The sequence below is a fragment of the Dendropsophus ebraccatus genome, chromosome 10 (genome assembly GCF_027789765.1).
Source record: "Dendropsophus ebraccatus isolate aDenEbr1 chromosome 10, aDenEbr1.pat, whole genome shotgun sequence".
Classification (NCBI taxonomy): Eukaryota; Metazoa; Chordata; class Amphibia; order Anura; family Hylidae; genus Dendropsophus; species Dendropsophus ebraccatus.
In genome coordinates, this window is record NC_091463.1 from 96,374,343 (window position 1) to 96,401,665 (window position 27,323).

Sequence of the window (27,323 nt, forward strand, 5' to 3'; positions counted from 1 at the left end):
TCAAAGTCTATTCATAGCCCATTTTGCCAAAGGCCACTATGGTGACATTTTCTGTGTAATGCTATATAGCACTCTCAAATCTGATTACTAGTATTGGTCTGTTCATCCTGATCTTTCTGATTCATGAAAGAAATTACAGAAATACAGTGAAGACTGACACCTCACAGGCAGAGCAGGACCAGATAAATGTCCTCCTACATATCAATACAGACTTCTGTATATGTAGGTGTCCTCACACATGAGCCTTTTGGATCCTTATAAAGCCTTCTCAGATCCAGTGTGAGGATAGGAAAGTTCATAGGGTCTTTTTCCCCATGGGCACCCTTGGGTTATCTCTGTCCCCTGTAGTGGGGGCACATTTAGGTGCCGGGCAGAGGAACATCCCTGAAGCCGCAGTCCCCTCTCTGTTCTTGGGCGGCTTTTGGCAGACTGGATCCGGTGACACTCCCCACAGAACTGGAGCTACATGAGCAGGACAAGGTGGCCTCTATTGCCCGTCGGAAGGTCCTCATCCGAAAAACATAAATAACAGGATTGATAGCGGAATTGGCATGAGAGAGAATGACGGCAGAGAGCACCAGGTCTGTGGACACCACACACTGAGGGCAGAAGAGTCGTATAACGTTAAGGATATGAATGGGGAACCAGCAAAGGACGAAGCAGAAGACAATGAGGAACAGTGACGTGGCCATCCGGAACTCCCTGACCACAATGCGTCGCCTCCTCCTCCTCCGGCTCATGTCCACCGCCCATTCTGCAATCTGTCGAATCTGCTTCCGAATCTCCAGGAAGATACGTGCATAAAGCACAAGCATGGCAAGCAGTGGTGGGATCACACAGCCAAAAAATATAAGGTAGACCATGTAAGACTCCGAGATCAGGCTATTAAAGAGACAATCGCTTTCGGGAGGGAACGGTTTACGCCAACCCATGAGTGGCATCAAGCCGGTGAATAACGCCAACATCCAGGTGCAGATTATTACTATAACTGAAGACCGTGGTGTGACCAGAGCCCGGTAGTGGAAGGGACACAAAATGGAGATGTAGCGCTCTACTGCAACCGCTAGTAGTCCAAAGATTGATGCCAAAGAGAACGTCATGAGGTTGCAGAGCATGAGTAAGCAGGAGTATAGACTGCAGCGTGCTACGCCCAGATCCAGCATGATGGCACACGGGATTGCCACGGCTCCCACCAGTATGTCTGCGGTGGCCAGAGACAGCAGGAAGTTGTTGGTGACGGTGCGGAGCCTGCGGTCATTTATAATGGCCATGCAGATGAGAGTGTTGCCCACCACTGAGATGACTGCTGTCAGCACTTCTGTAAACAAGTAGGGAACATTGGTCACGTTAGCCAGAGGGGTAGGGGCTGCCGAGTCATTCATGGCAGTCAAGATGGAGGACCTAGAGGCATCTTGGGGGGGTGGAGGGTTTAGGATGAGCTGCAAGAGACAACACAGAGTCAGTACCACATAGAAAGCCAAGAAAACGCCCACCTGGGAACTACTAGCATCAGTATAGAAGAAAATCCCAACTATTCAGCTCTGCTACCTCTAAGTCCTTTTCACCATTTTCTCATTTATTTTGTTTCTAGGCTAGTGCGTGTAGACTAGCTGCTCCCCTTCATCTCTATAGCATACACTCAGAAGCATCAGCAGCATAGAGGACATTATAGAGCATTATTGAGTAGTGTAAGCTGTGAATCTAGCACTGAGTTTCAGATAAAACACTAGAGCTTTCTCTGCGTCTCTCGTCTTTCTATGTCTCACTCTGCAGTTCCTCCTCAGTCCCTCTCCATAATGATGAATAATGAATGTCTGGAATTATTGTGGACACATCTTTACATCGATATATGTACCTTTCATAATAAAACACCACTGATCTTACCTGGATCAGGAATCCCACCATGATGACAGACAGCAGAGAACGTCAACTTTGTCAACCAGAGCGATCGACTGGAATATTCCTTACAGCATAGACGCCACTTGTGTGATGAGATACTGAGGCCAAAGATAAAGACTGATATGAAGATTGTGGGATGTGATCTTTCTAGATCTATTCCAGAGATTACGAGATGAAATGGTCAGGACTCTTTATAGGCTGGGAGACGAGATTGTGAGTCATCTATGTTCAGATACAGGTCTATTCAACACTTGGGAGCCCCTGTCTGTAGATCCAGGTTCATTTTAGAGATTGGGGAAATTAGATTGTGAGTCAGAACCCTCTGTAAACTGGGAAAGGAGATTGTTAGTTAGGACCCTCTGTGTTCAGATTCAGGACTATTCCAGAGATCAGGAGGTGAACTGGTTGGGGAGATAAGATTGCGAGTCGAAACCTTCTGTGTTCAGACCCAGGACTGTGGTGGAGATCAGGAGGTGAACTTGTCAGTCGGTACCGTCTCTCTGCAGGACTATGGCGGAGATTGGGCAGATAAGACTGAGTGACTGCAGGGATTTGCTGTCACTTTCCTGATGTCTCTGCCTTCAGAATAAAGAGTTGGGAAGCGGCTGCGGCACCTGTGAGCAGATAATGGAAGGTTACACGCCCACGCCCTCCCTGATAATAATGGCCTCACCGTGTTGGCAGTGATGTATAGCCAGGCCGCGTCCTTTTTGTTTGTTTGAACCGCAGTATGAAGAACGTCTCGTACAGAATACAGGCGTCTGTCATAGAAACACGTTCCGTGCTGACATTACGGGGGGCCACGTCTCTGTATCCCCCGACATCACCGGTGAATGTATGCAGTAATATTACCAACCTATATTCTCAGGCGATGTCGGAAGTGTTTCGTGCAGAGCTAGAGGCGTCCGTGTCACCAAGTCCTCCGTCTCTTATCGCCTTCGCCGCCGTCTGTAATGTTCTTATTCAACCAAGCGTGAGCTGAGGAAAACAAACAAGCCTCAGATGATGGCGTGATCCAGGAGCGGGGGATACAGAGTGGCCCACACTATGGTGCACGTAGAGCATGTGATGTGTGGAGGGGACAGCCATGACCACCCAGCTTTCTGACAATCCAGAATGGCAAGTTTACATAGAAGCCATTCATCACATGGACCGAGGACCTTACAGAGCAGACATGGGGCTGCTGATTGGGGTAAACAGTGAGCGCTTTGTGTGATACTGCTGGGTAAATACAGCAGCGCTCTCATCCCTCATCCAGATCAATATTTGTGTGGCCGCCATTGTCGTCACTGTACATTGTCAGCTGCACTGGTTTCCATGTCACCCTGAAAAATGAACGCCATGTGTTCCGTCTAGGCCAGCAGCTGGCAGCTCTCCCACGTGTGCACAGGCTCAGCTATCCGCTAGATAGATGGCGAGGGATGGAGGCTCCTATATTCACTTAGACTATGGGTGTTAAAGGGGTAGTTTAGCAAAAAGAAAATTTCTTTCAAATCAGCTGGTGCCAGAAAGTGCCAGAGATTTGCAATTTACTTCTATTAAAAAAGCTTCAGTCTTCCAGTTCTTATCAGCTGCTGCATGTTCAGCAGGAAGTGGTGTATTCTCTCTAGTCTGGAGAGCAGAAATTTTCTATTGGGTTTTGCTGCTTCTCTGGACAGTTCTTGACAGAGGTGGCAGCAGAGAGCACTATGTCAGACTGGAAAGAATACATTTCCTGCAGGACATCCAGCAGCTGATAAGTACTGGAAGACCTAAAGGGGTTACCCAGCGCTACAAAAACACTTTCTTCCAGAGACAGCCCCACTCTTGTCTCTTGGGCGGGCTTTTGCTGCTCAGTTCCACTGAAGTGAATGGAGGTTAAGTGCAAACCGCACCTGAACTGGAGACAAGAGTCGTGTTGTCTCTGAAAGAAAGTGGCCATGTTTTTGTACCACTGGATAACCCCTTTAACAGAAGTAAATACAAATCTCTAGCACTTTCAGGCACCAGTTGATTTAAAAGATTGATTTTTTTTTTTTGGCTGAGCTACCCCTTTAATCCTGCGGCCCTCTAGCTGTTGCAAAACTAATGCTACGTTTACATGGAGCGATAATTCGCCCGATTGTACGATTAACGATTTCGAAGTAAAGTTTTTTTTTTTTATAACGATCAGCGTTTAGATGGAACAATATATCGTACCGAAAATTTGTTTTGCGATCGCTTAAGCCCATCTCACACATAGGTAAAATCAGTGAATGACTGTTTACACGGAACGATCGGCGAATTTTTTGCGAACGACGATTTAAGAACATGTTAAAAGATCAAAATGAACGATTTTTCGATTGTTCGCCGCGTTTACACGTACGATTATCGTTCGAATTCGATCGTTATCGCGAAAATTCGCCCGATAATCGCTCCGTGTAAACGTAGCATTAGGGTCCATTTACACAGAAAGATTATTATCTGGAAAAGATTTGAAGCCAAAGTCAGAAACAGACAATAAACAGAGATCAGGTCATAAAGGAAAGTCTGAGATGTCTCCTCTTTTCAAATCCATTCCTGGCTTTGGCTTCTAATCTTTGGCCGATACTCTATCAGATAATCTTTTTGTGTAAATGGACCCTAACGGTGCATTTACACGAAACGATAATTGGCCCGATCGAACGATTAACGATGTCGGAGTAACGATTTTTTTTCTCATAACTATCAGCGTTTAGACGGTACATTATATCGTACGGAAAATCGTTTTGCGATCGCTTAAGCCTATCTCACACATTGGTTAAATCGGCGAACGACTGTTTACACGGAACGATCTGCGAATTTTTTGAGAACGACGAACGACGATTTGAGAACATGTTGAAAGATCAAAATTAACGATTTCTCGTTCGTCGTTTGATTGCTCGCTGCGTTTACACGTACGATTATCGTTCGAATTCGATCGTTATCGCGCAAATTCGCACGATAATCGTTACGTGTAAACGCACCTTAAGTCCAGGAATAATCGAAATTGTAGTTGTGCAACAGCTGGAGGGCCGCAGGATAGACACCCATCTAATGGAGCTGCGTAACAGAGGGGAGATCGTCACACTGGGGGCCAAAGGGTCTGCCCCCGGTGCTTCATGCCCGGCTGGTGCGCGGGAACCAGGTGGTGTTTTAAAAAAAAGGACCGTGGCACTAGCGTCCCTGTGCTGGCACCGATCCATTCATGTAAAAAACTTAAAGTGGTGCACTTGATGGTCCGTTTGCTTTAAGGCCCTATTAGGGTGGATTCAGACTACGGAATCCGCATGACTAAGTTCCCGGCAGATTCCGTTGCTCGTACCTGTTCACGGCGGCGCGCATATCGTGTGGCTCCATAGACACCATTCTATGGCCGGGCTGTAAATTCTTTCAGCGGAATGTGCAGATAATAATCGATTGGTGCGATAGTGTTTAAAAGCAACGATCTAAAGATTGCCCGGGCAGCCCCCGCCCCGCTTGTTGTTGGTGCGTGTAATATCGCCGACAGTGTGCGGGGAACGAGAGGTGAACGCTGACCTGACAGTGTAATGGGCCTTCAGGCCTGGGCCTCGGCTATGGAGTGACAGCTGGCGTCCAAAGATCACACTGACCTGTTATATCGATCATCGGCGTCCGTGTTTATCCTGACAGGAAACAATATGACGCCATTTGTAGATAATATAAGTGGATCAAGGATTTTATAAAGTGAGGAAACAATCCACTCAATAAAGGTCATAAAAACCTCCGTCCATTACGTGCACAGAAAAACCTTCTGGCTGACGCGGCGCTAATCTCTGTGTATTATTACACCACGTCCTGGTGCGAAACAGGAAACCTTTAAGGCCCTATTACACAAAGCCATTATCATTTAGTGATTCGTTATAACGGCCAAAAATGAGCGATTATCTGCCCGTGTAATAACACCCAACGGTCACACGATGAGCCAAAGGTCATTAATCGTTGTCTTGTTGAAATGTTGAAAAATCATGGCTGGTAGTTCGACAATCGTTCGCATATCTGTTAGTCTTATATGTCGTTCGCAGATAAAGGCGTGGGTTTCCTGAGGAACGATTAGAGACCATATAACGACGCAAAAATAGTCATTCACAAGAACAGTGAATGTAATAACCTCAGAATCGTTCACTACTAAATCTCTAGTTATCACTAGCAATCAATATGATATATCCGCAGTCCTGTGACTATTATTACACTGATGTATGATATACCCGCAATGATGTGATGTATGATATACCCGCAATCATGTGATGTATGATATACCCGCAATCATGTGATGTATGATATATCCGCAGTCATATGATGTATGATATATCCGCAGTCATATGATGTAGGATATATCCGCAGCCATGTGATGTATGATATATCCGCAGCCATGTGACTATTATTACACTGATGTATGATATATTCGCAGTCACATGATGTATGATATATCCGCAGTCATGTGATGTATGATATATCCGCCGTCATGTGATGTATGATATATCCGCAGTCATGTGATGTATGATATATCCGCAGTCATGTGATGTATGATATATCCGCCGTCATGTGATGTAAGATATATCCGCCGTCATGTGATGTGGGATATATCCGCCGTCATGTGATGTAAGATATATCCGCCGTCATGTGATGTATGATATATCCGCAGTCACGTGATGCATGATATATCCGCCGTCATGTGATGTAAGATATATCCGCCGTCATGTGATGTAAGATATATCCGCCGTCATGTGATGTATGATATATCCGCAGTCACGTGATGTATGATATATCCGCAGTCACGTGATGTATGATATATCCGCCGTCATGTGATGTATGGTATATCCGCAGTCACATTATGTATGATATATCCGCAGTCACATTATGTATGGTATATCCGCAGTCACGTGATGTATGATATATCCGCCGTCATGTGATGTAAGATATATCCGCCGTCATGTGATGTAAGATATATCCGCAGTCACGTGATGTGGGATATGGCTGTAGACATTTGATGGTCTGGTCACTATACTTTCTGAATCACAACTACATAATACCATTCACTCCGTGTAGTACTACAAATCCCAGCACACACCGCAGCACATCACCACAAGTGACCGGGTAGCAGCAGTAACGTGCTCGGTGATTCGTGCTCCCGCCTAGCTGTGTGGGCGTGTCTCTGGTAGCCCCGCCTCCCCGTGTCTCCTCCTCCGCGCCGCTAGCTCTCTCCTCCTGGATAATGGCGAAGTTCAGCAGCAGTTCTCCGGTGTCGGTGGCGTCCTCCGGTTCCCGGCCCCGTGTACAGAACTCCAGAGCTCCTCGGGGGAGGTGAGTCATCAGCTCTACCCGCGTCACGTCTGGCCGCCATTTTATTTCTAAGCATCCTCTCGGGCGTGAACGCCACACGGCCCCCTCCTCAGCGTATACAGCCGTGTGTCATGGCGGACACTGCTCTGTGCTTGTCCAATGTGAAGTGCATAGTAACGTGTCAGCCATAGTACTGTAACCATGGCGACCAAGAAACAGCCTGCCACACCTGGCCGAAAACTGAAAGTAAAACCCGACCTGGTTGCCCATAGCAACCAATCACCACGCAGCTTTCATTCCACAAGAGCAGGTGATAAACTAGAAGCTGCGCTCTGATTGGCTGCTGTGGTTTATTCTATGTCCTCATACAGTGTATGTGTCAGCCAATCAGTGAGCACGGCACTGGCCTGTGAAAGGGATTGGGTTTTGTGGGAAATGTTTTAGCTTTTATTTATTTAGTTTTCTTTTTCTATCTTCAGGTTCATGTGACTTTTTCCAGTTTAAAGGGAATGTCTCACCAGAAAATGACTTTTTATGTTAAACATATTTTTTGAGAATTTTATTAAAGAATTTTTTCTTATTTTCCATTTTTCTATTTATATACTATAATAATCCTGATATTTTGCAGTTTTCATTCTCACCACTGGAGCTAAAACTAAGCTGAGACTACCTGTTTCTGTGGTGATAAGAGGAGGCTGCAGTAAAGTGAGCTGTACAGCATTGCAGCGTCATTTGACACCAGTAGATAGAGGAGACAATAGCAGCTCCCTGTGGAATGACCTCCTCACAGGTCACAGAGCGCACTCAGTAATGTCTCACATTCATCTCAAGGGGAGAAAGACTGTCTATTGTTGTCTATGTCCATGAGGCTTGCTGTAAAACATGTCACTAAATGCTGCTAAAAGCACCCCAGGTAAGATGGCAACCCCGCCGGCTGTCATCTTCTCCCAGTTTCTGGGTACGTCACAACCCGGGTTCAACATCACAGACTGGTGGTATTTAGCCCGCTCAGCCAATCAGTGACTGCAGTGGTGTCCCGCCCTAGTCACTGGCTGGCTGATCGGGGCATCAGTCAACCGAGTCATGACGTAGCTGGAGGGGATGTTAGAAGACAGCCGGCGGGGTCCAGAAGCGGGACATGGCTCTGTGCGTGCACCGGGACACGTGACTATTACTTGTCTTTTCCCCACCACCCCCCACCCCCTGCCTGTAATGAAATTTTTCATAAATTGGCAAAAAAAATCTGTTTTTACATTTTTATTATGGGGTATAAAGTGCAGAAAGACAGGGTGGAAGCTTGATTTTTTTTATTTAATTGTAGCACAAGGGCGCAAAATAACAAAATGTGAAGGAAAACTGGAAGGGTCTGAAGACTTTCCAGATGCATTGTGTGTGAGCGCCCCCTGGTGTTGTGTGCGTGAGGTATATCACCAGAGATTTCATTAGTGAGGGGATGGGGAACTATGGCCCTTCAGCTGTTGCAAAACTACAACTCTCATCATGCCTGAAAAGCCAAAGCTTTAGCTGGAGAGCCACGGTTCCCTACCCCTGCACTAGAGGAAGAACACTGCTGATTTTGTGTGCATTTAGCACCTAAGGGTTGTTACTGTGTTAGTAGGGATGAGGCCGTAGGACAGAAGTGACATGGACGTTGCAAATACACTGCTCGCCAGGCCTCTGTCCGTGCTTTGCTGGCCTATGCCCTTTATCCCAGTGCAAACAAATAATGTGTGTGTTCTCCTTTAAGGATTAGACGTTCGGTGGACATGGTGGAGCTGGCGAAGACTCTTCCTGGCGGGCAGTGGAAGGAGCGCGGTGCCCAGGTCTGTTCATGTGAATGGTGTGTAATACAGCGCAGAGTTTGTTCTGCTGCCTGGACTCTCCTGCCGCCCAACATTTACAGTAAAGGCCTCCTCCTCCACACCTCATCTTGTGTGACAGATTTTCAGAGTTCTGTCATGTCACAGTTGTACTCTATTTACCTCCAGAGCTGCACTCACTATTCTGCTGTTACATCATGTCTTATCCTCCAGTCACCTCCAGAGCTGCACTCACTATTCTGCTGTTACATCATGTCTTATCCTCCAGTCACCTCCAGAGCTGCACTCACTATTCTGCTGTTACATCATAGTTACATACATAGTTAATACGGTTGAAAAAAGACGCATGTCCATCAAGTTCAACCAAGGAGGGGATGGATAAACAGAAGGGGGTCCAGTACTGACTCTTGGGGTACACCACCCTGTACCGGGGACCATTCGGAGTAGGAATCATTGTCCACCACTCTCTGGGTACCATTATTAAGCCAGTTTTTTATTCCAGTTACAGACTAAACTTTCCAAACCCATAGACCTTAAAGTGTCACTGTGGTTTACATTTTTTTTTGCAGAAATCAATAGTACAGGCGATTTTAAGAAACTTTGATGAAAAAGCACTTTGAAGCTCTCCCCCCTGACTTCATTGTGCTCTATGGAGAGGGGAAGGGTGTAATTGTCAATTGTCAATGTTCTGCATTCTAAATCTCAGAAACTGCTCGTCCGCGTCATCTCTTACATCCAGTTCCTGCAACGTCAAATTCAAGAGACACAGAGCAAACTCATCCCGCATAGCAGCCGCCATGGTGAGTGGAAAAGTGGGAGTGAGTGTATTAGGGGGTAGTAGTAGGAGAGGGTGGTATGTGTATAAGGAGGTAGTAGTAGAAGAGGGTGGTATGTGTATAAGGGGTAATAGTAGGAGAGAGTGGTATGTGTATAAGGGGGTAGTAGGAGGAGAGGGTGGTATGTTTATAGGGGGGTAGTAGTAGGAGAGGGTGGTATGTGTATAAGGAGGTAGTAGTAGGAGAGGGTGGTATGTGTATAAGGGGTAGTAGTAGGAGAGGGTGGTATGTGTATAAGGAGGTAGTAGTAGGAGAGGGTGGTATGTGTATAAGGGGGTAGTAGGAGGAGAGGGTGGTATGTTTATAGGGGGGTAGTAGGAGGAGAGGGTGGTATGTGTATAAGGGGGTAGTAGTAGGAGAGGGTGGTATGTGTATAAGGAGGTAGTAGTAGGAGAGGGTGGTATGTGTATAAGGGGTAGTAGTAGGAGAGGGTGGTATGTGTATAAGGGGTAGTAGTAGGAGAGGGTGGTAAGTGTATAAGGGGTAGTAGTAGGAGAGGGTGGTAAGTGTATAAGGGGTAGTAGTAGGAGAGGGTGGTATGTGTATAAGGGGTAGTAGTAGAAGAGGGTGGTATGTGTATAAGGGGTAGTAGTAGGAGAGGGTGGTATGTGTATAAGGGGTAGTTGTAGAAGAGGGTGGTATGTGTATAAGGGGTAGTAGTAGAAGAGGGTGGTATGTGTATAAGGAGGTAGTAGTAGGAGAGGGTGGTATGTGTATAAGGGTAGTAGTAGGAGAGGGTGGTATGTGTATAGGGGGGTAGTAGTAGAAGAGGGTGGTATGTGTATAAGGGGGTATTTGTAGAAGAGGGTTGTAAGTGTATAAGGGGGTAGTAGTAGGAGAGGGTGGTAAGTGTATAAGGGGGTAGTAGTAAGAGAGGGTGGTATGTGTATAGGGGGGTAGTAGTAGGAGAGGGTGGTATGTGTATAGGGGGGTAGTAGTAGGAGAGGGTGGTAAGTGTATAAGGGGTATTAGTAGGAGAGAGTGGTATGTGTATAAGGAGGTAGTAGTAGGAGAGGGTGGTATGTGTATAAGGGGGTAGTAGTAGGAGAGGGTGGTATGTGTATAAGGGGGTAGTAGTAGGAGAGGGTGGTATGTGTATAGGGGGGTAGTAGTAGGAGCGGGTGATATGTGTATAAGGAGATAGTAGTAGGAGAGGGTGGTATGTGTATAAGGGGGTAGTAGGAGGAGAGGGTGGTATGTGTATAAGAAAGTAGTAGGAGAGGGTGGTATGTGTATAAGGGGTAGTAGTAGGAGAGGGTGGTAAGTGTATAAGGGGTAGTAGTAGGAGAGGGTGGTATGTGTATAAGGGGGTAGTAGTAGGAGAGGGTGGTATGTGTATAAGGGGGGTAGTAGTAGGAGAGGGTGGTATGTGTATAAGGGGTAGTAGTAGGAGAGGGTGATATGTGTATAAGGGGGTAGTAGGAGGAGAGGGTGGTAAGTGTATAAGGGGTAGTAGTAGGAGAGGGTGGTATGTGTATAAGGGGTAGTAGTAGGAGAGGGTGGTATGTGTATAAGGGGGTAGTAGTAGGAGAGGGTGGTATGTGTATAAGGAGGTAGTAGTAGGAGAGGGTGGTATGTGTATAAGGGGGTAGTAGTAGGAGAGGGTGGTAAGTGTATAAGGGGTAGTAGTAGGAGAGGGTGGTATGTGTATAAGGGGTAGTAGTAGGAGAGGGTGGTATGTGTATAGGGGGGTAGTAGTAGAAGAGGGTGGTATGTGTATAAGGGGGTATTTGTAGAAGAGGGTTGTAAGTGTATAAGGGGGTAGTAGTAGGAGAGGGTGGTAAGTGTATAAGGGGGTAGTAGTAAGAGAGGGTGGTATGTGTATAGGGGGGTAGTAGTAGGAGAGGGTGGTATGTGTATAGGGGGGTAGTAGTAGGAGAGGGTGGTAAGTGTATAAGGGGTATTAGTAGGAGAGAGTGGTATGTGTATAAGGAGGTAGTAGTAGGAGAGGGTGGTATGTGTATAAGGGGGTAGTAGTAGGAGAGGGTGGTATGTGTATAAGGGGGTAGTAGTAGGAGAGGGTGGTATGTGTATAGGGGGGTAGTAGTAGGAGCGGGTGATATGTGTATAAGGAGATAGTAGTAGGAGAGGGTGGTATGTGTATAAGGGGGTAGTAGGAGGAGAGGGTGGTATGTGTATAAGAAAGTAGTAGGAGAGGGTGGTATGTGTATAAGGGGTAGTAGTAGGAGAGGGTGGTAAGTGTATAAGGGGTAGTAGTAGGAGAGGGTGGTATGTGTATAAGGGGGTAGTAGTAGGAGAGGGTGGTATGTGTATAAGGGGGGTAGTAGTAGGAGAGGGTGGTATGTGTATAAGGGGTAGTAGTAGGAGAGGGTGATATGTGTATAAGGGGGTAGTAGGAGGAGAGGGTGGTAAGTGTATAAGGGGTAGTAGTAGGAGAGGGTGGTATGTGTATAAGGGGTAGTAGTAGGAGAGGGTGGTATGTGTATAAGGGGGTAGTAGTAGGAGAGGGTGGTATGTGTATAAGGAGGTAGTAGTAGGAGAGGGTGGTATGTGTATAAGGGGGTAGTAGTAGGAGAGGGTGGTAAGTGTATAAGGGGTAGTAGTAGGAGAGGGTGGTATGTGTATAAGGGGTAGTAGTAGGAGAGGGTGGTATGTGTATAAGGAGGTAGTAGTAGGAGAGGGTGGTATGTGTATAAGGGGGTAGTAGTAGGAGAGGGTGGTATGTGTATAAGGAGGTAGTAGGAGGAGAGGGTGGTATGTGTATAGGGGGGTAGTAGTAGGAGAGGGTGGTATGTGTATAAGGGGTAGTAGTAGGAGAGGGTGGTATGTGTATAAGGAGGTAGTAGTAGGAGAGGGTGGTATGTGTATAAGGGGTAATAGTACAAGAGGGTGATATGTGTATAAGGGGTAGTAGTAGGAGAGGGTGGTATGTGTATAAGGGGTAGTAGTAGGAGAGGGTGGTATGTGTATAAGGGGTAGTAGTAGGAGAGGGTGGTATGTGTATAGGGGGGTAGTAGTAGGAGAGGGTGGTAAGTGTATAAGGGGGTAGTAGTAGGAGAGGGTGGTATGTGTATAAGGGGGTAGTAGTAGGAGAGTGTGGTATGTGTATAAGGGTAGTAGTAGGAGAGGGTGGTAAGTGTATAAGGAGGTAGTAGTAGGAGAGGGTGATATGTGTATAAGGAGGTAGTAGTAGGAGAGGGTGGTATGTGTATAAGGGGGTAGTAGTAGGAGAGGGTGGTATGTGTATAAGGGGGTAGTAGTAGGAGAGTGTGGTATGTGTATAAGGGTAGTAGTAGGAGAGGGTGGTAAGTGTATAAGGAGGTAGTAGTAGGAGAGGGTGGTATGTGTATAAGGGGGTAGTAGGAGGAGAGGGTGGTATGTTTATAGGGGGGTAGTAGGAGGAGAGGGTGGTATGTGTATAAGGGGGTAGTAGGAGGAGAGGGTGGTATGTGTATAAGGGGGTAGTAGTAGAAGAGGGTGGTATGTGTATAAGGGGGTAGTAGTAGGAGAGGGTGGTATGTGTATAAGGGGGTAGTAGTAGGAGAGGGTGGTATGTGTATAAGGGGGTAATAGTAGAAGAGGGTGGTATGTGTATAAGGGGGTAGTAGTAGGAGAGGGTGGTATGTGTATAAGGGGGTAGTAGTAGGAGAGGGTGGTATGTGTATAAGGGGGTAATAGTAGGAGAGGGTGATATGTGTATAAGGGGGTAATGGTAAGAGAGGGTGGTATGTGTATAAGGAGGTAGTAGTAGGAGAGGGTGGTATGTGTATAAGGAGGTAGTATTAAGAGAGGGTGGTATGTGTATAAGGGGGTAGTAGTAGGAGATGGTGGTATGTGTATTAGGGGGTAGTAGTAGTAGAGGGTGGTAAGTGTATAAGGGGGTAGTAGTAATAGAGGGTGGTAAATTTAAAAGGGGGTAGTAGTAATAGAGGGTGGTAAATTTATAAGGGGGTAGTAGTAATAGAGGGTGGTAAATGTATAAGGGGGTAGTAGTCAGCTGCGGCCTTTGTGCAGGTTTCTTTCCACTCTGGACCCCGAGACAATCGGTGGAGATCAGCTGTAAGCAGAGCAATGGTGGGCCACAGATCAGAAGACAACAGCGTCACAGGGGTGAGATAATAAGCTGCATTATACCGTAGTTATTACAAATGACTACTTATCGCTGTACTGCCCCCCAACGCACCTATCAGCTGTACATTAGCTCTCAGACAGTGATGAGTGGGCAGAGCTGAAGGGAAGAATGGCGCAGTCTCCGCAGGGAATAACATTTGCTTCTTTTCTTTAAGGTTTTGCAGTGAAACCAAAACTGAAATCAAAGCAAATCTTGCAGTAAGTATCATACATCACAGACTATGCAGGTGATGCATGCTGTGAATCTGTCCGGGTCACAATAAGGTGTCTTATTACAGGCAGAGGCTGGTCCCGTACGTCTCCTCTTCATCCTCCAATAATGGGGATGGCAGTCCATGGCTCGTCTCTGTAATCCCTCATTCTCCAAACAGTGAGTGACTATGCTTCCATCTCTCTTGTCATCTATATGAACGTGCCACTCCCACTAGGGTACATGAACACACCACTCCCACTACTGTACATGAACATGCCACCCCCACTACTGTACATGAACACTCCACTCCCACTACTGTACATGAACATGCCACCCCCACTACTGTACATGAACACTCCACTCCCACTACTGTACATGAACACTCCACTCCCACTACAGTACATGAACATGCCACTCCCACTACTGTTTTTTTTTTTTTTTTTTTTTAATCAGAATAATTTTTATTGAAAAAAAAAACTTTTTCACAATACAGAATTTATCCCCATACAATCACAAAAACCCTGGAGGGTATACCCTCCAATCACCCCCTCCCCCCTCCCCAACCCCCACACCTCCCTCCCACCCCCCAAACCGTCCAACTCCACCCATTATGTAAACAGAAACCAAGTGCAACTTTCCGAGAACCTTATGTGCCCATGCACACCGTGAATGTTCTTGAGCTGTAGTTCAAAAAGAAAACAGGTAGAAAAGTCTCTGAACTCAAATGTACAGAACGCCCACTGACAGGTGATGAATATAGGATAGCGATATATACCACTTCTCCCCTCTACGCGCAATTCAACGCAACCTACGTGCGGGACCCTGGGGACGCCAGCTCAGGCACAGCCATCCACCTACCCCAAATCTTATCAAACTTTTTACTAGCTTTTCGCTTCTCATATGCATATTTTTCTATGCCAATTAACCAATTGACTTTTTTCACAAATTCTGATACCGAAGGAGGGGCCCCATCAAGCCAGTGTTGGGAAATAAGCTTACGTGCCATAAACAGGATGCGAGCTACTGCAGTCTGTTCCCCCACATTCAATGCCAAATCCTCCACATAGCCCAATATATACACCAGCGGAGATTGTTGTAAGTCTACTGAATAGGCTTTATGTATGGCCGACGCCACCCCTCCCCAGTACCGGAACAGCTTGGGGCATCGCCAAAACATATGTAAAAGACCCCCTTCATGGACATGGCACCTGGGACACATGGGCGTATCCCTGACATTAATACGGAAGAGGAATTGTGGCGTGCGATACACACGGTGTAAGAGGTATAGGTGTGAGAGTCGGTGATGCTCCCCCAGGGATAGCTTAGGTGTCATTTCCAGTATTTCTTTCCATTGACCTTCTTCTATAGGGCCAACATCCGCCTCCCATTTTTCCCTCAATGTAAGTGGGTACCTATCTAAATACTTGGAGATAATGTGGCGGCATAAACAGGAAATAAGCCCTTTAGTGGAATCCGATTCCCCAACAATATTCATAGGCGGCAGATATTGTACCCCCGACACTAGAATCTCCCCCTCCGCTTCACATGCATGACGTAATTGTAGGTATTTATAAAATTGAGTATGGGGCAGAACAAATTGGCTCTGTAATTGATCAAAACGCTTCAACTGCCCTCCATCATATAACTGCATTATTTTCCGAATCCCGGCATCTCTCCAGGTGGCAAATCCCTCCAGGAAGTGTAAATCCCCTAGCCACGGAGTGTCCCAGATGGAAGTGTACGGTGTATACCCCGTGATACCATATAGATCTCTAAGTTTCCACCACATCTTATGGATGAGCAATAATGTTGGTATTTGTGGGGAAAGCAGTAGTATCCTTTTGGCCTCCAGAGTTTCAAACAGGTAGTCAGAGTGTAGGTGATAACTAATCAATACTTTATTTTGGTCCCCTCCGTCATCCAGCTCCCATCCCTTCAGGTGTTGTAGTTGAGCTGCCAGGAAGTACATGGCAGCATTAGGGATCGCCAAACCCCCGTCAGTCTTGGATCGCTGTAATGTGTCTAATTTAATGCGTGGATGCTGGGATCCCCAAATCAGGGCGCGAAAAATAGCATGTATCTTATGGAAAAGACGAGATGGAAGCCACACAGGAGAGTTATGTAAAATATATAGTAATTGCGGCATCCAAATCATCTTCACCAAGTTCGCCCTTCCCACCACAGAGAGAGGCAATTTGCGCCAGACAGCTAGCTTTTGCTGAAATTTATATATCAGAGGTGTCACATTCAATTTTTCGTAGGCCCTAACATCCCTAGAAAGAGTAACTCCCAGGTATTTAAAGGTGTGGACACACCTCAGTGGAATGGCAGGACCCAACTGTAAACTATCCTCTGAGTCTATGGGCATAATAACTGATTTGTCCCAATTTACAGTAAGGCCTGAATAAGTCCCGAATTCATTTATTATGGACATTGCAGTAGAAAGGGAGGAGGAAGAATCACTGAGATACAGCAATAAATCATCAGCGTATAACGCCAGTTTATCCTCCCTCAATCCCCTCCTAAAGCCAGTCACTCCAGGATGCGAGCGCAATAGGGAGGCTAGGGGTTCTATAGCCAGCGCAAACAGTAGCGGGGAGATCGGGCAGCCCTGCCGTGTCCCCCGGTGAAGCGGGAAAGCCGGCGACAGCCCTCCATTTATCCGCAGGCGCGCCATTGGGGCCGAATACAGTAATTGTATAGCTGACAGGAAAACCGGTCCAAATCCCATCCTCTGCAACACCGCCCACAGATATGGCCATTCGACGCTGTCAAATGCTTTGACAGCGTCCAATGAACAAATCACCCTAGACCCCGGGTTCTCCACTGGTAACTGCAAGTTAAGGTGTAGCCTACGTATATTCAAGGCCGTAGATCTGGCAGGGATAAACCCCGTCTGATCAGGATGTATCAGAGATGAGATAATCCCCGAGAGACGGGTGGCCAGGGCTTTAGCTATAATTTTGATATCCACCGGAAGTAGGGAGATGGGTCTATAGGAGTCTGGTACTAGAGGGTCCTTCCCGGGCTTCGGTAAGACTACTATTATCGCTCCCTGCATCGACTCGGGCAGAGTGCCCGACTCCATGGAGGCATTCCATAGTTCCAGCAATTTAGGGAGTAGGGGTTTCCCACAGACTTATACAATTCCGCCGGGAACCCATCTGCTCCGGGGGCTTTATAATTATGCAGAGAAGCTGCTGCAGCTTCCCGGTCCTCTACGGACAATGGTGCGTCCAGGAAATCCCGTTGTTCTAGTGTGAGAGTTGGTAAGGGTATGTCAAGTAAAAATTGCGTAAGTTGGGCCGTTGTCACCTCTAAATGGGAAGAATAAAGTGTCAGATAATAGCGTCGGAACACCTCCAGTATGTCATGTAGTGTCGTCACCGCCACCCCCTCCTGGTTTTGGATGCTAGTGATGTAGGTGGCGTCCCTTTGGGCATTGGCTACCACTGCCAGAATGTGTCCCGCCTTCTCCCCCTCCACAAAAAAGGAATGCTTGGCAAATGTACGTTTCTGGGCTGCAGATTCCATGTCGAATATGTTAAGCGCCGTATGGGCAGCTCGGAGTCTCCGAGCCGTAGCCTCAGTTGGTTGTAAGATATGCTGTTCCTCCCGTTCCCTCAGACCCTTCAGAAGATCCTGACGTAACTGCCCCCTCCTCCTCTTTGCCCCCGGGATACGCTGGATAAAATGTCCCCGGAGATATGCCTTCATGGCATCCCACTCCACCCGGAGAGATACCGAGCCCCCATTTAAAGCAAAATACTCCTCCACTACCGGTACCACAGTAGCCGGATCTAGGACTGTCAGCCAGTGCGGATTCAGTCTCCACAGACTCCTCCCGACCGCCCCAGATCCAGGGTGCGTCATTTGAAGTTTCAAGGGCGAGTGATCCGAGAGGGCCCTGGGGAGATAATCCACGCAGGTTATTTGATTTAACAGTGGGGCAGAGCATATAGCTAGATCTATTCTGGACAAAGAGTGATGTGTGGAAGAGTAACAGGAGTAACTCCGCTCACCCGGATGCTTAAGACGCAAAACATCTAAGAGGGACAGTTCCACCAGCATTTTCCCCAAGGGAGTGGTAGAGGCCCCCGGGCTCACAGGACCCATGCTACATTTATCTATCGAGGGATCAATCACCATATTAAAGTCTCCCACTATCAAGATAGGTGCATCCGGGTGCGCGGCGCCAAACTCCATCACCCTATTCAACACCGTGCAACCGTACGGGGGAGGGACATATACTGCACTTAAGATGCATCTAATTCCATAGATAACACAGTATAAACAGACATATCTACCATTCTGATCAATTTTACTGTCCATGCATGTGAAGGGAATATCCTTGTGAACCAGTATGCTCACCCCTCTAGAGTACTGAGTGTACACAGAGTGGTAACTCCACCCCACCCAAGCCCGCTTCAGATGTTGTATAGTGTCAGCAGTTAGATGCGTTTCCTGAACACACAGCACCACAGGATGATGCTGCCGCAGGGAATCAAACATTGCATACCGTTTATCCGCATCCCCAAGGCCCCGCACATTCCAAGAAATCACCGTAAGCCTACTAGCCATATTCACCCTTTAGCATATAAATGGGACGGTAGTACTGTACAGTAGGCATATCATTAATCCTATAATACACAATCCATTGCAAGTAATGAAGCTCATAAAATGAAGAAAAAAATAGCCACTGGGTGGCAGTAGCACATAGGTCTCGGAGCACAACAATCACAGTGAAAGAAATAAGGCACCATGTGGAATCAAAAAAAGAAAAACAAAGGGAAAAAAAGAGCCCCCAAATAAAACATAACCATGTATCCAGGAACAAAAGGGTCTGCTTCCAAAAAATCTGCAGACCGGGGCACCAGTCCTCCATAGCCACAGGACAGTGAACAGTCAGTCAGCTGCAGTGCTGCATACAGAGAGCATAACAGGTCCCACTTGAAACAGGAGAAATGAAATCCCGCGGGCCAGCAGGAGCAAATAAATGGCAAAAAATACTTGTACGTCAATACTTATCAGACACTCGGGAGTCCTCCGAGGGCACCAAATCTTAAGGCGAGGTAGTTTTGTCCGGGTCTCAGGCTGGCGCATCTTGATTGCGAGGGCTGCGCCTTCCACGAAGATGCTGTTCCTCCTGATCCAGCCACCGCATCGCATCTCTTGGGGAGGTGAAGAAATGGGTATCCCCTGCCGCAACAACCCGTAACTTGGCAGGGTATAGCATAGCATAAGGTACTTGCAGGGTACGCAGCCTCCTCTTCACCTCAATAAACTGGGCACGCTGTTTCTGAACTTCCGCAGAGTGGTCAGGAAAGAAGGAGATTTTACTGCCGTTAATAGCTGCGTCCGGAGAATTCCGTGCCGCTCTCAATATGGTGTCACGGTCGCGATAATGAAGCAATTTCACTAGGACTGCCCGAGGTGGGGAACCAGGTGGGAGGGGTCGCATAGGCACTCTGTGAGCCCTCTCTACCGCATACATTGGGGACAGATTATCCTTCCCAAATACCTCAGCAAGCCATTTTTCAAAATATTCTGTGGGATTTGCGCCCTCGACTCTCTCTGGCACTCCCACAAGTCTCACATTATTCCTTCTCAGACGATTCTCTAAGTCATCCGTTTTCAGTAGTAACTGAGAAAGTAGCTGATCATGTTTTCGGGAAGTGGATGCGATGGGCACAACTTTGTCCTCCAGATCTCCCACCCTATGTTCCACCTCGGTGGTCCTGTCACTGACTTTACGTAAATCCTGGCGGAGAAACCCCACTTCACCCTGCAGGCTGCCAATTTGTTGTGTAAGAGTGGAGATTGCAGTATTGCATTTAGAAATAGAGGAATTGCATTGTGCTACAGCGTGGAGAATGTCCCTCAGTGTGGGCTCCTGAGCATGGGCTGTCTTTGTGCATAGAGGTAGAGCACTGCACTGCTTTGCAGCTCCTGCCAGGGAATCAGAGCTCTCCTCCCTCTCCTCTCCTCTGCAGCCCTCCACAATAGCAGCTCCTAATGGGGCATTTTCTATGGGGCAATCCTCAATGTCCTCCCCCTCCTCATGATCATACCGGACACAGTTGTGGGTCATCCGGGGGGTCGGCGGCTTCTGGAACTCGGCCAGCCTGGCAGCCGTCCCTGTAGTGAGCAGCCGTGTGGAGCGCGGTGTGTGAGGCGGCGGGTCGGCGCCATCTTGAATCTCTCGGCCGCCCGCTCCCGCCGTCGATTTCGTCTTCTTAGACGTCCCGCCGGCCATGGTTCCCGCACCGGATCGGTTTCTGGGGATCTGTGTACCCCTGGGAGGATTGCTGGGAAGTTTGGTGGCCCGCAGGAGGATGTAAACGCCGGTAAGCAGCGGGACCCGCCGGAGCTCTCAGGTCACACGTCTGCTCACATGCCCGGCCAGGCTCCGCCCCCCACTCCCACTACTGTACATGAACATGCCACTCCCACTACTGTACATGAACATGCCACTCCCACTACTGTACATGAACACGCCACTCCCACTACTGTACATGAACATGCCACTCCCACTACTGTACATGAACACGCCACTCCCACTACTGTACATGAACATGCTAACCCCACTACTGTACATGAACACTCCACTCCCACTACTGTACATGAACACGCCACTCCCACTACTGTACATGAACACGCCACTACCACTACAGTACATGAACATGCCAACCCCACTACTGTACATGAACACTCCACTCCCACTACTGTACATGAACATGCCACTCCCACTACTGTACATGAACACGCCACTCCCACTACTGTACATGAACATGCCAACCCCACTACTGTACATGAACACTCCACTCCCACTACTGTACATGAACACGCCACTCCCACTACTGTACATGAACATGCCACTCCCACTACTGTACATGAACACGCCACTCCCACTACTGTACATGAACATGCTAACCCCACTACTGTACATGAACACTCCACTCCCACTACTGTACATGAACACGCCACTCCCACTACTGTACATGAACACGCCACTACCACTACAGTACATGAACACACCACTCCCACTACTGTACATGAACACTCCACTCCCACTACAGTATATGAACAGACCACTCCCACTACAGTACATGAACAGACCACTCCCACTACTGTACATGAACACACCACTCCCACTACTGTACATGAACAGACCACTCCCACTACTGTACATGAACACTCCACTCCCACTACAGTACATGAACATGCCACTCCCACTACAGTATATGAACAGACCACTCCCACTACTGTACATGAACATGCCACTCCCACCACTGTACATGAACACGCCACTCCCACTACTGTACATGAACACGCCACTTCCACTACTGTACATGAACACGCCACTCCCACTACTGTACATGGACACGTCACTCCCACTACAGTACATGAACACGCCACTCCCACTACTGTATATGAAGACGCCACTCCCACTACAGTACATGAACAGACCACTCCCACTACTGTACATGAACACGCCACTCCCACTACTGTACATGAACACGCCACTCCCACTACAGTACATGAACAGACCACTCCCACTACTGTACATGAACACGCCACTCCCACTACAGTACATGAACAGACCACTCCCACTACTGTACATGAACACGCCACTCCCACTACAGTACATGAACAGACCACTCCCACTACTGTACATGAACACGCCACTTCCACTACTGTACATGAACACGCCACTCCCACTATTGTACATGAACATGCCACTCCCACTAGTGTACATGAACAGACCACTCCCACTACTGTACATGAACACGCCACTCCCACTACTGTACATGAACACCCCACTCTCACTACAGTACATGAACATGCCACTCCCACTACTGTACATGAACACCCCACTCCCACTACTGTACATGAACACCCCACTTCCACTACTGTACATGAACACGTCACTCCCACTACTGTACATGAACACGCCACTCCCACTACAGTACATGAACAGACCACTCCCACTACAGTACATGAACAGACCACTCCCACTACTGTACATGAACACGCCACTCCCACCACTGTACGTGAACACGCCACTCCCACTACAGTATATGAACAGACCACTCCCACTACTGTACATGAACACGCCACTCCCACCACTGTACGTGAACACGCCACTCCCACTATTGTACATGAACACGCCACTCCCACTATTGTACATGAACACGCCACTCCCGCTACAGTACATGAACACGCCACTCCCACTACTGTACATGAACACCCCACTCCCACTACAGTACATGAACACGCCACTCCCACTACTGTACATGAACACCCCACTTCCACTACTGTACATGAACACACCACTCCCACTACTGTACATGAACACGCCACTCCCACTACAGTACATGAACAGACCACTCCCACTACTGTACATGAACACGCCACTCCCACTACTGTACATGAACACGCCACTCCCACTACAGTACATGAACATGCCACTCCCACTACTGTACATGAACACGCCACTCCCACTACTGTACATGAACATGCCACTCCCACCACTGTACATGAACAGACCACTCCCACTACTGTACATGAACACACCACTCCCACTACTGTACATGAACACGCCACTCCCACTACAGTATATGAACAGACCACTCCCACTACAGTACATGAACAGACCACTCCCACTACTGTACATGAACACACCACTCCCACTACTGTACATGAACAGACCACTCCCACTACTGTACATGAACACTCCACTCCCACTACTGTACATGAACATGCCACTCCCACCACTGTACATGAACACGCCACTCCCACTACTGTACATGAACACGCCACTTCCACTACTGTACATGAACACGCCACTCCCACTACTGTACATGGACACGTCACTCCCACTACAGTACATGAACACGCCACTCCCACTACTGTATATGAAGACGCCACTCCCACTACAGTACATGAACAGACCACTCCCACTACTGTACATGAACACGCCACTCCCACTACTGTACATGAACACGCCACTCCCACTACAGTACATGAACAGACCACTCCCACTACTGTACATGAACACGCCACTCCCACTACAGTACATGAACAGACCACTCCCACTACTGTACATGAACAGGCCACTCCCACTACAGTACATGAACAGACCACTCCCACTACTGTACATGAACACGCCACTTCCACTACTGTACATGAACACGCCACTCCCACTATTGTACATGAACATGCCACTCCCACTAGTGTACATGAACAGACCACTCCCACTACTGTACATGAACAGACCACTCCCACTACTGTACATGAACACCCCACTCTCACTACAGTACATGAACATGCCACTCCCACTACTGTACATGAACACCCCACTCCCACTACTGTACATGAACACCCCACTTCCACTACTGTACATGAACACGTCACTTCCACTACTGTACATGAACACGCCACTCCCACTACAGTACATGAACAGACCACTCCCACTACAGTACATGAACAGACCACTCCCACTACTGTACATGAACACGCCACTCCCACCACTGTACGTGAACACGCCACTCCCACTACAGTATATGAACAGACCACTCCCACTACTGTACATGAACACGCCACTCCCACCACTGTACGTGAACACGCCACTCCCACTATTGTACATGAACACGCCACTCCCACTATTGTACATGAACACGCCACTCCCACTACTGTACATGAACACCCCACTCCCACTACAGTACATGAACACGCCACTCCCACTACTGTACATGAACACCCCACTTCCACTACTGTACATGAACACACCACTCCCACTACTGTACATGAACACGCCACTCCCACTACAGTACATGAACAGACCACTCCCACTACTGTACATGAACACGCCACTCCCACTACTGTACATGAACACGCCACTCCCACTACAGTACATGAACATGCCACTCCCACTACTGTACATGAACACGCCACTCCCACTACTGTACATGAACATGCCACTCCCACCACTGTACATGAACAGACCACTCCCACTACTGTACATGAACACACCACTCCCACTACTGTACATGAACACGCCACTCCCACTACAGTACATGAACAGACCACTCCCACTACAGTACATGAACAGACCACTCCCACTACAGTACATGAACAGACCACTCCCACTACAGTACATGAACATGCCACTCCCACTACTGTACATGAACACGCCACTTTCACTATTGTACATGAACACGCCACTCCCACTACAGTACATGAACAGACCACTCCCACTACTCCCTGCCATGGTGCTGAGTATTGGAGGGAACACAGTGACTCTCCTGACCTGTGGCCCCCATTGTGTGTCCTGTAGGGCCCTGCACCCCACAGTTCTCTTCAGCTGCACCTCTGGAGTTGAGCCCATTGCTGATGTCCCTTCCTTCTGATCTTCTCTCACAAGGTGGGTGCCAGTATACGGGGTGCAGTAGTGTTATATAGGGGTGCAGTAGTGTTATATAGGGGTGCAGTAGTGTTATATAGGGGTGCAGTAGTGTTATATAGGGGTGCAGGGGATGGTGAATGCTCATGCTGGGATCTTACATTTCAGGTCTGTTTGAGGAGGTGCAGCTCCACTCCCAGCCTCCTGATGATCTTCAGGTAAAGTTGTGACTCCACACATCACGGGTGTCAGACCTTAGCTGTCCAGGTATGATGGGAATTGTAGTTCCACAGCACCTGGAGGGCTGCAGTTCTCACACTACTTTAGCTTGAAAGCCAAGGTTCCCTACCCCTGCACTAGAGGAAGAACACTGCTGATTTTGTGTGCATTTAGCACCTAAGGGTTGTTACTGTGTTAGTAGGGATGAGGCCGTAGGACAGAAGTGTCATGGACGTTGCAAATACACTGCACGCCAGGCCTCTGTCCGTGCTTTGCTGGCCTCTGCTCTTTATCCCAGTGCAAACAAATAATGTGTGTTCTCCTTTAAGGATTAGACATTCGGTGGACATGGTGGAGCTGGCGAAGACTCTTCCTCTTCCAGTTCCTTCCTCCTAGAACTGTATTACTCCCATCCCTCCTATTACCCCCATCCCTCCTATTACTCCCATCCCTCCTAGAACTGTATTATTCCCATCCCTCCTATTACTCCCATCCCTCCTATTACCCTCATCCCTCCTATTACTCCCATCCCTCCTATTACTCCCATCCCTCCTATTACTCTCATCCCTCCTATTACTCCCATCCCTCCTATTACTCTCATCCCTCCTATTACTCCCATCCCTCCTATTACCCCCATCCCTCCTATTACTCCCATCCACTCCTAGAACTGTATTATTCCCATCCCTCCTATTACTCCCATCCCTCCTATTACTCTCATCCCTCCTATTACTCCCATCCCTCCTATTACTCCCATCCCTCCTATTACTCCCATCCCTCCTATTACTCCCATCCCTTCTATTACTCCCATCCCTCCTATTACTCTCATCCCTCCTATTACTCCCATCCCTCCTATTGCTCCCATCCCTTCTATTACTCCCATCCCTCCTATTACTCCCATCCCTCCTATTACTCCCATCCCTCCTATTACTCTCATCCCTCCTATTACTCCCATCCCTCCTATTACTCCCATCCCTTCTATTACTCCCATCCCTCCTATTACTCCCATCCCTCCTATTGCTCCCATCCCTCCTATTACTCCCATCCCTTCTATTACTCCCATCCCTCCTATTACTCCCATCCCTTCTATTACTCCCATCCCTCCTATTACTCCCATCCCTCCTATTGCTCCCATCCCTCCTATTACTCCCATCCCTTCTATTACTCCCATCCCTCCTATTACTCCCATCCCTCCTATTGCTCCCATCCCTCCTATTACTCCCATCCCTTCTATTACTCCCATCCCTCCTATTACTCCCATCCCTCCTATTGCTCCCATCCCTCCTATTACTCCCATCCCTTCTATTACTCCCATCCCTCCTATTACTCCCATCCCTCCTATTGCTCCCATCCCTCCTATTGCTCCCATCCCTCCTATTGCTCCCATCCCTCCTATAACTCTATTATTCCCATCCCTCCTATTACTCCCATCCCTCCTATTACTCCCATCCCTCCTATTACTCCCATCCCTCCTATTACTCCCATCCCTCCTATTACTCCCATCCCTCCTATTACTCCCATCCCTCCTATTACTCCCATCACTCCTAGAACTGTATTACTCTCATCCCTCCTATTACTCCCATCCCTCCTATTACTCCCATCCCTCCTAGAACTGTATTACTCCCATCCCTCCTATTACTCCCATCCCTCCTATTACTCTCATCCCTCCTAGAACTGTATTTTTCCCATCCTTGTGTTGTGACCCACTCTTGTGTTTTTAGGATTTGGGCTTCTCTCTGAATCATAGCTACCAGTCCTGTGATAAGAGCAGCGGCACTCACCCCCCGCAACCAACACAGAAAAGCAAGATGGTGGCCAGACGCCTGGATCTGAGCCAGAAGCGTCCAGCAGAGGGCGCCACAGGATCTGGATTCAGTAGATGCCTTCAAGTGTATAATGTAAAAAGCAAAGCTAAAAGGGTGCAGGTAAAGGATGATGGGCACCGGCCGGGGGCTGTACACTCCATTCACAGGACTGCGGTCACTGATATTAGTATCTGTGTTTATTTACAGACTCCCACCTCCACATCAAGGGATGATGTGAGCTCCAGCCAAACTGCCGGGACCAAGGTGACAACCGAACCTCGCGCCCCCTCCCGGCTCCAGCAGCTCAGAAAGAAATGTGTGAATGGGTTCATAATGTTCTGTAGGTTAAACAGGCGTCCATACCTGAGGTACCTGAGACCAGCGGGGTGGGGGGATAAGGCAGGAGATGAATCAGGGGTCTAAACCACTTGTCTCTTTAGTGCCTACCCAGGGAAAGCCTCAACAGCCGCAACTAAGGATCTGGCAGAGCTGTGGAGACTGATGTCAGCACGGGAGAGACGCCCATACTGGTGAGACAGCATGGCTGGAAGATATGGCGGGGTCTGCAAATAGGATTAAAGATTAAACCTCAATAATCCTGGCCCCTCCCCATCATATCTGACTAATCCTGGCCCCTCCCCATCATATCTGACTAATCCTGGACAGCTCCCCATGTAATGTATAGACATCAGGGGAGGCTGCAGCACTAGTGACACAGACAGCTTCCCCCGTGTAATGTCTATTCTAATGGTAACATGTGTTATATAGACATCAGGG

At 48.0% G+C, this 27,323-nt stretch overlaps 2 protein-coding genes across 7 annotated transcripts in view; one reads left to right on the top strand and one right to left on the bottom strand.

The window, feature by feature from the left end:
• Positions 1 to 7,355, bottom strand: LOC138802371 (adenosine receptor A1-like). Of its 4 annotated transcripts, none has more exons than XM_069985594.1 (3): positions 6,968 to 7,355; positions 1,885 to 2,877; positions 1 to 1,439 (listed from the first exon to the last, which is right to left on the bottom strand). In XM_069985594.1, the coding sequence occupies exons 2-3, from the start codon at positions 1,903 to 1,905 to the stop codon at positions 360 to 362; spliced, it is 1,101 nt and encodes a 366-aa protein (XP_069841695.1). In that variant the 5' UTR covers positions 1,906 to 2,877; positions 6,968 to 7,355; the 3' UTR covers positions 1 to 359. The 4 variants fall into 4 exon arrangements, with proteins under 4 accessions (XP_069841695.1, XP_069841698.1, XP_069841697.1 ...); XM_069985597.1 differs by lacking the exon at positions 6,968 to 7,355 and having other exon boundaries at positions 1,885 to 1,997; positions 2,756 to 3,067; XM_069985596.1 differs by lacking the exon at positions 6,968 to 7,355 and having other exon boundaries at positions 1,885 to 1,997; positions 2,573 to 3,067.
• The window catches only part of MEIOSIN (meiosis initiator), a 21,149-nt gene continuing 775 nt past the window's right edge, over positions 6,950 to 27,323 (top strand). Inside the window, exons 1-11 of one of the 3 annotated variants that reach the window (XM_069985591.1) lie at positions 6,950 to 7,200; positions 8,927 to 9,002; positions 9,706 to 9,799; positions 13,811 to 13,906; positions 14,083 to 14,125; positions 14,206 to 14,297; positions 24,460 to 24,546; positions 24,694 to 24,743; positions 26,463 to 26,666; positions 26,754 to 26,914; positions 26,987 to 27,076. In XM_069985591.1, the coding sequence (XP_069841692.1) occupies positions 7,112 to 7,200; positions 8,927 to 9,002; positions 9,706 to 9,799; positions 13,811 to 13,906; positions 14,083 to 14,125; positions 14,206 to 14,297; positions 24,460 to 24,546; positions 24,694 to 24,743; positions 26,463 to 26,666; positions 26,754 to 26,914; positions 26,987 to 27,076 (1,082 nt within the window). In that variant the 5' untranslated portion in view covers positions 6,950 to 7,111. Of the gene's footprint in view, positions 7,201 to 7,253; positions 7,490 to 8,926; positions 9,003 to 9,705; positions 9,800 to 13,810; positions 13,907 to 14,082; positions 14,126 to 14,205; positions 14,298 to 24,459; positions 24,547 to 24,693; positions 24,744 to 26,462; positions 26,667 to 26,753; positions 26,915 to 26,986; positions 27,077 to 27,323 lie in introns of those variants that run through there. The other 2 variants (XM_069985593.1, XM_069985592.1) reach the window with 2 other exon arrangements.

Excerpts from the sequence above, each read along its gene's own strand:
- LOC138802371 (XM_069985594.1), bottom strand. The coding sequence starts at position 1,905 with ATGGTGGGATTCCTGATCCAG. Across the intron at positions 1,440-1,884 it reads TGGTGGGATTCCTGATCCAG|CTCATCCTAAACCCTCCACC; the intron begins GTAAGATCAGTG and ends TGTCTCTTGCAG.